The sequence below is a fragment of the Cebus imitator genome, unplaced genomic scaffold (assembly GCF_001604975.1).
Source record: "Cebus imitator isolate Cc_AM_T3 unplaced genomic scaffold, Cebus_imitator-1.0 Scaffold356, whole genome shotgun sequence".
Lineage (NCBI taxonomy): Eukaryota > Metazoa > Chordata > Mammalia > Primates > Cebidae > Cebus > Cebus imitator.
Genome location: NW_016107671.1, coordinates 1,479,697 through 1,491,180, shown reverse-complemented (window position 1 = coordinate 1,491,180; position 11,484 = coordinate 1,479,697). Strand labels below are relative to the sequence as shown.

General features: G+C 45.1%; 1 protein-coding gene across 5 annotated transcripts in view; it reads right to left on the bottom strand.

Annotated features, from left to right (window-relative positions):
• Window positions 1-236: 236 nt before the first annotated feature.
• ZNF875 (zinc finger protein 875) overlaps window positions 237-11,484 on the bottom strand; it is an 18,594-nt gene continuing 7,346 nt past the window's right edge. For 2 of the 5 annotated variants that reach the window (XM_037730621.1, XM_017506454.2), the window contains 3 exons: window positions 10,295-10,421; window positions 9,754-9,849; window positions 237-2,080 (listed from right to left, as the gene is read on the bottom strand). In XM_037730621.1, the coding sequence (XP_037586549.1) occupies window positions 420-2,080; window positions 9,754-9,849; window positions 10,295-10,328 (1,791 nt within the window). In that variant the 5' untranslated portion in view covers window positions 10,329-10,421 and the 3' untranslated portion in view covers window positions 237-419. Of the gene's footprint in view, window positions 2,084-6,474; window positions 6,539-7,580; window positions 7,683-8,681; window positions 8,701-9,753; window positions 9,850-10,294; window positions 10,422-11,484 lie in introns of those variants that run through there. The other 3 variants (XM_037730619.1, XM_037730620.1, XM_037730622.1) reach the window with 2 other exon arrangements.

The window sequence follows — 11,484 nt, the reverse complement described above, 5'->3', positions numbered from 1 at the left end:
ATCACAGAATGGAGAATGGCATGGCTGGAGCTGAAACATGACAGGAAAATAAGCAGCATATGATCTTTTTAAAATTTGCTGGAAAATAAGTTTATTCATTTTCCAAGTTTGTTTTTCCTCCCAGAAACTTTTCTTAGAAATTTTATTACTTCGGGCTGGGCATGGTGGTGCACGCCTGTAATCCCAACACTTTGGGAGGTCGAGGTGAGTGGATCACGAGGTCAGGAGTTCAAAATCAGCCTGGCCAATATGGTGAAACCCCGTCTCTACTAAAAATACAAAAATTAGTGAGGCATGGTGGTGCACGCCTGCAATCCCAGCAATGACTGACAAAGCCACAGTGCTGTGTGTCCTCTGGTCTCTGATGAAGTATGACTCCTGGCTAAAGGCTTTACCATATTCCTGTACACATAAAGTTTCTATCCTGAATGTGTCCTCTGATGTCTGATTAGGTTTGACTTCCAACTAAAGCCCCGCCCACACTTTCTGCAAATATAAGGCCTCTCTCCTGAATGTGTCCGCTGGTGTCTAATGAGGTGTGACTGCCTGCTAAAGCCTTGCCCACACTCCCTGCACACATGAGGCTTCCCCCCTGAGTGTTCTCTATGGTGTTTAATGAGAGTTAACTTATCACAAAAGGCTTGCCCACACTCCCTGCACAGAAAGGCACCTGAGTGTGCCCTCTTGTGCCTGAATAGGTTAGGCTTCTGCCGAAACCTTCTACCACACTCCCTGCACATAAAAGGCTTTTCCCCTGAATGTGTCCGCTGGTGTGAGATGAGGGTGGATTTATCATTAAAGCCTCGTCCACACTCCTTGCATACAAATGGCTTCTCCCCTGAGTGTGTCCTCTGGTGTGTGATGAGGGTTGACTTCCGCGTAAAGCCTCGCCCACACTCCATACATACAAATGGCTTCTCCCCTGTGTGTGACCTCTGGTGTTTGTTAAGGTTTGACTTCAGGCTAAAGCATTGCCCACACTCCAGACAGACATAAGGTTTAACCCCTGAGTGGGTCCTCTGGTGTGTTTTAAGGTTTGATTTCCAGCTAAATTGACGCCCACATTCTGTGCATACATAAGGCTTCTCTCCTGTGTATGTCCTTAAGTGTCTGATGAGGTGTGACTTCTGGCTAAAGCCTTGCTCACAGTCCCTGCAAATGTAAGGCTTCTCTCCCGAATGCGTCCTCCTGTGTCTGATGAGGTGTGAATGCTGGCGAAAGCGACGCCCACATTCCCTGCAAACATAAGGCTTCTCCCCAGTGTGCGCTCTCTGGTGGGTGATGAGGTTTGACTTCAGGCTAAAGCTCTGGCCACATTCCTTGCACACATAAGGCTTGAGCCCTGAGTGTGTCCGCTGATGTGTGAAGAGGTTCGACTTCCAAGAAAAGCCTCGTCCACAGTCCTTGCACACATAAGGTTTCTCCCCTGAGTGTGTCCTCTGATGTGTGATCAGGTTTGACTTCCAGGTAAAGCCTTGCCCACATTCCCCACACACATGAGGCTTTCCCCCAGAGTGTGTCCTTGGGTTTCCGATGAGGACTGACATACTACCAAAGCTCTGTCCCCACTCAGTGTACATGTAAGCTGTCTCCCCTGTTTGTGTTTTCCGGAAGCTAAGGAGGTTTGACTCCTTGATAAAGCCTGGCCCAAACTCTTCATAGTTGATTTCTCCAAATCCTGAAACTTCTAAGCCATGTAATCCTTTGTCTGTTTCCTCAAGGTTGGCCTTCTGTTCAGGGCTGGGCCCTATATCCAGCACTGTGTCATCTTCCTTGGACCATGCTGGCTGTTCTTCAGGTGGGCTGGAGAGTGCCTTTGAAGTGCCACTTTTGCTTACTCTCCCAAACTGGACTTCGGAGTCTTCTCTCCCTCGAATCCATTCTGCTTTGCCACTCAAGCAGAACAGATCTTGCTGCTGTTTCTGATCTGGACAGTGTTTTCCCTGCTGGAGAGGATTTCCTGCACATGAACTTGAAGACAGCTGAGGGAGATGACTCAGCCACACGTGCTGGCTGAGAGCTTGCTGACCGGAGAACATCAGAGGGCAGGAGGGACAAAGTTGAATTTCCGGCTTTGATCCTGCTGAAGAAAGAACATTTTCAGAGGGGTCATAGGTAGGGCCATGTAGGCAATTTTGCCTCGTCCATTGGTCATTCATACCATGTTTACATCACAAGCTCTCTCCCAGTTAGACATCCTTCCCAACATTTATTTTTCCTTTCACTTCATGCATTACATTTTCTTTTGATGTTGTTGTTTTTGAAACAGAGTCTCGCTGTCGCCCAGGCTGGAGTGCAGTGGTGTGATCCTGGCTCACTGCAACCTCCACCTTCCGGGTTCAAGCGGTTCTCCTGCCTCAGCCTCCTGAGTAGCTGGGATTACAGATGCCCACCACCACACCCAGCTAATTTTTATATTTTTAATAGAGAAGGGGTTTCATCATGTTGGCCAGGCTGGTCTCAAACTCCTGACCTCAGATGATCCACCCGCCTCAGCCTCCCAAAGTGCTGGAATTACAGACAGGAGTCACTGTGCCCAGCCCTATGCATTGTGTTTTCTATTGCAAGAGTTGGCAAACTCACCTGGCAGGCCGAATCTAGCCTGACACCTGTTTCTGTGTGGCCTGCCAGATAAAAATGGTTTTTACCTTTTTAAAAAGGGGTTGAACTCAAAAGAGAGAGACAGAAGAGGAGAGGTGGGTGGGGGGGAGAAAGAAGTAGGAGGAGGAGGAGAAGAAAAAGGATGAGGAGAAGAAGAAATGACAAAGATTGCATGTGTTCTCAAAAACTTAAAATATATACTAAGTGACCCTTTACAGAAAGGCATATTGACTCTATCCTATTGCAATGTAGAAAACTCATACAAAACTCTTACTTTCATTTTCACATTATCTGACAAAAAGTATTCACAAGTTCTAGAAATCAACCAAAACGATAAAAATAAATTGAGAAATATATATTTATGAAAAACACTGGCCTCAGGTAAGAACAGTAAGATTCTGTGACATTATTGCTGGAGTTGCTCTTACCCTCCTCCCCCTCCCCACTAGCTTGGTTAATGCAGTGTTTATAGTAGAGCAAGTTATAAAATGGTCAGGGTTGCTGCTACTAGAGGGGACTCACTTGATTTAGAGTGGATGGTGAGAAACCAATGCTCAGTAGAGCTATCGTTAAAAGTCATGATCTAGGTCATGAGAGAACAGGAGTGGCCAGCAATTGCTGTCTAAGGCTGCAATCTTGGTTGACACCAAGAAGACTGGCAGATGATCCAGAAATTTGGCAAGAAGGCTCTTAAAATTAGACAGCCAGAGAGGGGCTTGACAAGCCCTCCACACAACTCTGGCTGACTGGAAGGCCATGGCAAACCAAGAAAGACAGCAAGTGGGTGGGAGCAAGCTATCCACACATCCCTGCCCGACAAAGAGGCTACAATCAGGGCAGAGGAAAAATAAGATGGCTCAGTGGTAAGTAAAAAGCCTTGAAATCCTTAAAAACAACCTGAACTTTCAATGTACTTCCCAACCCACACACCATTCATACAGGTGGGAAGGCTTCCTGACTCAGATCTTTAAGTGCCGAAGACAGCTTAAAGTGCCAATTCTTGCAGGCCGCTAAGCTCTGCAGCCACAAAGTCGATATCTAGGAAGCCAAGATCGAAAATGAACAGAAGAATAAAATTTTAAAACCATGCAGAAACATCGTTTTCACAGAGGAGACATATTCCACAAATTTAGTCTAGAAAAGTGACTAAACAAACAAAAAGCAGCAATGACAATCTTCAGGCAGGAAATGCATTCAGGTATCAAAGGGAGTGCAACAGAACATCTAAAATATCCAGGTTTCTAAGAGACAGGAAGGAGTAACCCATACTCAGGAAAAAAAGCCGTCAATAGAAACTGTCACTGAGTAGGTCCAGACTTAAAGAAAAAAAAAAAAAGACCCCAAAGCTGCTATTATAAATATGTTCAAAGGGCTGAAGGAAATGGTGTAATATGGTTTGGCTCCATGTTGCCCACCAAATGTCCAACTGTAATCCCCAGTGTTGGAGGTGGAGTCTGGTGAGAGGTGACTGGATCATGGGGGCAGTTACTTCTGAATGGTTTAGCGCTATCCCCTTGGTGCTGTTCTTGTGTTGGTGAGTTCTCATGGGATCTGGTTGTTTAAAAATGTACTCCCGCCACTCTCTTGCTCCTGCTGCAGTCATGTGAAGTACCTGCTCCTACTTTAACTCACGCCAAGACTGTAAGTTTCCTGAGGCCTCCCCAGAAGCTGAGCAGATGCCAGCATCATGCTTCCTGTACAGCCTGCAGAACTGTGAGCCAATTAAACCTCTTGTGTTTGTAAATTACCCAGTCTCAGGTTTTTTTTTTTTTTTTTTTTTTTTTTTTTTTTGAGATGGAGTCTCTCTCTGTCAGCAGGCTGGAGTACAGTGGCACGATCTCAGCTCACTGCAACCTCTGCCTCCCAGGTTCAAGCGATTCTCCTGCTTCAGCCTCTGGAGCAGCTGGTACTACAGGCGCCTGCAACCATGCCCAGCTAGTTTTTGTAGTTTTAGCAGATACGGGGTTTCACCATGTTGGCCAGGATGGTCTTGATCTCACCTCATGATCCACCTGCTTCAGCCTCCCAATGTGCTAGGATTACAGGCATGAGCCACCATGCCTGGCCAAAGCTTTCTTTATACTAATGCAAGAACAGTAATGCAACACATACAGTGTGTAAAAAAATTAAAGTATAATAACAGTGATTCAACAAATAGAGAATATCAGCAAAGAAAGAAACTGTTAAAGAGAAACCAAAAGAAATTCTGTAATTAAGAAGTAAAACAACCAAACCTTAAAAACTACTAGAGCATATTTGAGCGTGCAACAGAATGAGCGAACTTGAAGACACAGCAATAGAAATTAAACTGAAGAACAGAGTAAAAAAAATACTAAAGAGAAATAAAGAGCACCAGAAACCTGTGGGAAGCCATCAGGCAACCAACCTATGTCTAATGGGAACTCAGGAAGAAAAGAGAGAGTAAAGAGCAGAAAAAAAATCCCTCAAAAAAAGGCTAAGAACGTCCCAAACTTAATGAAAAACATTGATCCAAGAATCTCAACAAATCCCAAGTAAGATAAATAAATCCCCAGCTAGATACATCATAGTCAAACAGGTGGAGAGAATGAAGACAAGTTGTGAATGCAGCAGGAGAAAGATGACGCAACACGTAAAGTGGGGAAAATAATATGATTCATGTTCCAGCCAAAATGCTAAAGAAGAAGGAGGGGACAAATGAAATGAGGAGGAAACAAATGAAAGGCATCTTAATTGGAAAAGAAGTAAAAAAATCTCTTGTTCGCAGATTATGTAATTTTGTATGTATAAAATTTCAAGAAAGCAACTAGAAGTCATCATTGTACTTAGGCCCTAATATAAATATGTAAAAAAATAATTGTATTTCTATATATTAGCAATGACTATTCTAAAAATGAAACTGAGAAAACAATACTATTCACAATAGCATAAAAATAATAAAATGCTAAGGAATAAATGTGACAAAGCAGCACAAAGTTGGTAAACTGAAAATTAAGGCTGGGCATGGTGGCTCTTCTGGAATCCCAACACTTAGGGAGGCTGAGGTGGGAGGATTGCTTGAGGCCAGAAGTTTGAGGCCTGCTTGGGCAATACAGTGGGATGAAAAAACAGAAGCAAAAGAGAAAAAGGAAAGGAAAGGAGGAAAAGAATAAAGTTTTTTTTTTTTTTTTTTTTTTTTTGAGATGGAATTGTGCTCTTGTTGGCCAGGCTAGAGTGCAATGGTGCAATCCCATCTCACTGCAACCTCTGCCTCCTGGGTTCAAGCAATTCTCCTGCCTCAGCCTCCCAAGTAGCTGAGATAATAGGCATGTGCCACCACACCTAACTAATTTTGTATTTTTAGTAGAGATGGGGTTTCTCTATGTTGGTCAGGCTGGTCACAAACTCCTGACCTCAGGTGATCTGCCTGCCTCGGCCTCCCAAAGTGCTGGGATTACAGGCCTAAGCCACCACACCCGGCAAGAAGAAAGATTTTTTTAAAGAAAATTAACACTGTTGAATGAAGTTAAAGTTCCAAATAAATAGAGAAACAGTCATAGATTGGAAGGCTCAATATTATTAAGATGGTGATTCTCCCCAAAATTTATTGGTAGACTCAACATTATCATGGTGAAACCCTGTCTCTACTAAAAATACAAAAATTAGCCAGGCGTGTGGGCACACACCTGTAGTCCCAGCTACTCAGGAGGCTGAAACAGAAGAATCACTTGAACCCGGGAGGCGGAAGTTGCAGTGAGCCAAGATCATGCCACTGCACTCCTGGCTGGGTGACAGAACAAGACTCCATCTCAATAAAATAAAGAGGCCAGGCTCAGTGGCTCACACCTGTAATCCCAGCACTTTGGGAGGCTGAGGTGGGTGAATCACAAGGTCAGGAGTTCAAGACCAGCCTGGTCAACACAGTGAAACTCCGTCTCCACTAAAAATACAAAAATTAGCCAGGTGTGGTGGCAGCCATCTGTGATCCCAATTACTCGAGAGGCTGAGACGAGAATTGCTTGAACCCAGCAGTAGGAGGTTGCAGTGAGCCGAGATCGGGCCACTGCACTCCAGCCCAGGCGACACAGCAAAACTCTGTCTCAAAAAACAAAACAAAACAAAAAAGATAAAAGCAAGTAGGTAAGCCACAGATTGGAACATCTGATAATATTGGAACATCTGATAATCATTCAATAAATCACTCAATGATTTATTTTAAAAAATTTAAATCAGCAAGAAGAAAAAAACTAAGGAATTGAAAAGTCTTCATAAAAGAGCAAATACCAAGGCCAGTCAATGAATGAACATATAGAAGGATGCTCAAACTCAATACTAAGCAAATTACAACTACTATGAGAGGCCATTTCATACCCAAAAATGATCAAAACCTAAAGTCTGACCACACAAAGTATTAGCAAGGACGCAGGGCAACTAGAATCCTCATATGATAAAGTGCTATGTGAGTATAAGCAATTGCTACAGGTTGAATTCTGTTTCCTCAAAAATGACATATTGGAGTCCAAACCCCTAATATCTCAAAAGGTGACCTTATTTGGAAACAAGGTAGTTGCAGATGTAATTAGTTAAGATGAGGTCATTAGAGTGGGCCCTAACCCAGTATGAATAATGTCCTCACAAACAAGGAAAATGTGGACACAGAGACACACACACAGGGAGAATGCTATATGAAGATGAAGGCAGGGATCGGGGTACTGCTCCTCCACACCAGGATTGCCAGCAAACCACCAGAAGCTAGGGGACAGACATGGGCCAGATTCTTCCTCACAGCCCTCAAAGGGAACCTACCCTACCAACACCTTGATCTCTATGTCTAGCCTCCAGAACTGTGAGAAAATAAACTTTGGCTAGGCGTGGTAGCTCATGCCTGTAATCCCAGCACTTTGGGAGGCTGAGGTGGGCAGATCACCTGAGGTCAGGAGTTCGAGACTAGCCTGACCAACATGGTGAAACCCTGTCTCTGCCAAAAAATACAAAAATTAGCCAGTTGTGGTGGTGTGTGCCTGTAATCCCAGCTAATCAGGAGGCTGAGGCAGGAGAATCGCTTGAACCCAGGAGGCAGAGGTTGCAGTGAGCCAATGTTGCGCCATCGCACTCCAGCCTGGGCAACAAGAGTGAAACTCTGTCTCAAAATAAATAAACAAACAAACATCTGTTGCTTAAGCCACTCAGTGTGTGGTACTTTGCTGTGGCAGCCCTAGAACACTAATGCAACAACTTTGGAGAATAGTTTGGCATTACCTTATCAGACTGAACAGGTGCACATTCTTTCACTCAGCTGTTCTACTCCTAGGTACATACCCTAGATAAACAAGAGTTTATGTGCCCAAGGGCACGTCTATCAGAACATTCACAGCAGCATTCTTTTTTTTTCTTTTTTTGAGACAGAGTCTTGCTCTGTCACCAGGCTGGAGTGCAGTGGTGCAATCTCGGCTCACTGAAACCTCCACTTCCTGGGTTCAAGCAATTCTTCGGCCTCAGCCTCCCAAGTAGCTGGGACCACAGGCGCATGCCATCACACCCAGCTGATGTTTGTATCTTTAGTAGAGACGGTTTCATCATGTTGGCCAGGATGGTCTCGACCTCTTGACCTCATGATCCGCCCACCTCGGCCTCCCAGAGTGCTGGGATTACAAGTGTAAGCCACCGCAACCGGCCCACAGCAGCATTCTTTAATTGGTCAAAAGAATACACTGGTAAAAATGTAACTGTCCAACAAAAATGGAATGGATAAATGAATTGTATTATAATTATGCATATAATACAATATTATATAGCCATAACATGAATGAAGCAGAGCTACATATACCAACATAGTACAAAATTAGCATCGGTGAAGAAAGCAAACTATAGCCAGTTATGGTGGCTCACGCCACCCAGCACTTTGGGAGGCTGAGGCAGGTGGATTATGAGGCCAGGAATTCGAGGCCAGCCTGGCCAACATAATGAAACCCCATCTCTACTAAAAATATAAAAATTAGCCAAGCATGGTAGCACGTGCCTGTAGGCCCAACTAGTCAGGAGGCTGAGGCAGGAGAATCGCTTGAACCCGGGAGGCAGAGGTGGTAGTGAGCCGAGATTGAGCCACTGCACTCCAGTCTGGGCAACAAAGCAAGACTCCATCTCAATTTAAAAACAACAAAAAAAAGCAAAGTACAGAAGAATGCACATAATATGAAGACACTGATATAGAATTTTAAAATATTCCACCAATACAGATGATTTAGTGATTCATACGTATGAAGGAAAGAATAAAGCCAGGCATGAGAATTATAAGTCCCTAATACTGCAAAACAATTCCCTTGGAGGGACGGGTATAGGATACCATCAGGGAAGGGGAAATGGGGGCTTTGACTGTTTAGGTAATTTTTTATTTCTTAAGCTGGGGCATTGGCACATGAGTATGTATTTTATTATTAGTCATAGCTTAAGTATTGTGTAATAAGTTATGGGAAGTGGAGATATGGTGGTAATCTTAGCATACAAATAATTTCTAGACACTAGAAAGTATCTAGAAGGGTTGTAGACTTAATATTCATAAGGTAGATGCAGGTTTGTTTGTTTGGTTTTTTTTTTTGAGACAGAGTCTCACTCTGTCACCCACGCTGGAGTTCAGTGGCGCAATCTCGGCTCACTGCAACCTCCGCCTCCTGGGTTTGAGTGATTCTCCTGCCTCAGCCTCCTGAGTAGCTGGCATTACAGGCACACACCACCACACCCGGCTAATTTTTGTAGTTTTAGTAGAGATGGGGTTTCAGCATGTTGGTCAGGATGGTCTCAAACTCCTGATCCCATGATCTGCCCTCCTCGGCCTCCCAAAGTGCTGGGATTACAGGCGTGAGCCACGGCCCTCGGCAAGGGGAGATACAGTTTTTAAGATCAGGTGAGAAAGAAGACTATGAATGAGAAAAGACTAGGCATTATGGAGAAGCCAAGTGAGGAAGGGAGGCTTCCTGGTATAGGGAAGAGACAAGGAAACCAGGGAAGAGACAAGGAAACCAGGGAAGTCCCTCCCTCAATTGAAGATTATGTTCCGGAAGGAAGGCCATGTCAGGCAACCTTCCCCTTGGCTTAGGAGGCCTGGAGAAGAGCTTCTTCCCAGTATCTGAGAGATGTCTCCTCCTTCCCTAGCTGCCAAGCTGTAGACTATCCCATCAACCCCACACTGACACTCACCAGGACGGAGGTCCAGAGAACATTTTCTCTTCTCTCTCCAGGGCTCTTCCCCTCGCTCCAGCTGAGCAATGAGTTTTGGTTTGGAAGATGCAATTTCTGCTCATAGAGAAGAGAATTATGGGCTCAAGAGGCCATTCGAGAACTCAGAGCTAAATGGGTGAGGAAACGCAGAGGATACAAAAGACCAATGAACAGTTCTCTCTCTGAAGTAGAAGGGTTAACTAAGGAACGGTGACTCCAATCAGAAAAACAGCATATTACTAACAGTTGGTGGATGAACATCTCCTGGGTTTGGAGCAAAATAAAGTAAAGACAGCGCCCTCAAGCCTTGGGAAAGGGGCCTGGAAATGCAGTGTTATCCATAACATGAATAAATCAATCTATCTGCTTTCAATTCTACTAAATCCAGATTTACCCAGAGGAAAAAGGTAAATTGTTTTAAGCCCAATTCTAAGGCAAAGGTGCTTCACAGGTGGCCCTTCCTCAGAGTCGGGAATACTATGTAGGACTGACGTTAAGTGCCAAGGGAGGCCATTCTTACCCAGTGAGACCAGGTGGTTATAGGTTTCCAGCATCACCTCCCTGTGCAGGGTCCTCTGAGCAGGGCTCAACAACCTCCACTCCTCCTGGGTGAAGTCCACAGCCACATCCCTGAATGCCGCAAATGCCTTTAACACAAAACATACCTCTGTTCATCCAGGAGCCTGTCTTTCCCACAGTTTAGAAGAGAGGTCAAGGCCAGGCGCAGTGGCTCATGCTTGTAATCGCAGCACTTTGGGAGGCCAGGGCGGGCAGACCACCTGAGGTGAGGAGTTCGAGATCAGCCTGACCAACATGGATTAACCCCGTCTCTACTAAAAATACGAAATGAGCCCAGCATGGTGGCAGGCGCCTGTAATCCCAGCTACTTGGGAGGCTGAGGCAGGGGAATCACTTGAACCCAGAAAGTGGAGGTTGCAGTGAGCCAAGATTGCACCGCTGCACTCTCGCCTGGGCAACAAGAGCAAAACTCTGACCCAAAAAAAAAAGAATGAGAGGTTAAAAGCCTTCCCTCAGGGAAGTAGGAAAGATTTCTAGACCCTACTTTGGATTGTGACCTTGGCACCAAGGGGTCAAAGACCATTATTCTCCTATCTCTGCCCAGCCAGCATCACTTAAGCACCTATTACTGTCCGTATCCCAGGCTGGCTGCCATGGAGGATAAGAACCAACCAAAGCCCTTACACAGAGGGAGTTTTAACACTAGGCAGGGAGAAAAAGAAAACCTCACACAAGCACCACCAAATAGTAAAGAATCATCTTGCTGAGCCTGAAAATGTTCTGAGACTGCTTAGTCTCAGTATTTCTTCTACTGGAAGCAGTGACGCCCCTGGGGGTTAGGGACAAATAACTCACCAACATATATAGTTTCCATAGCAGGACTCACTCCCTCCTCTACCAAATGTTGCCACGTGCCTGCTCAGGCCTACGGAGGGGAAGTGGGTGCTGATGAAGAGTGTGGACTCAAACTGCACTATCTGGCTGGGTGCGGTGGCTCAAGCCTGTAATCCCAGCACTTTGGGAGGCCGAGGCAGGTGGATCACGAGGTCAAGAGATCGAGACCATCCTGGACAACATAGTGAAACCCCGTCTCTACTAAAAATACAAAAAATCAGCTGGGCATGGAGGCGAATGCCTGTAATCCCAGCTACTCAGGAGGCTGAGGCAGGAGAATTGCCTGAACCCAGGAGG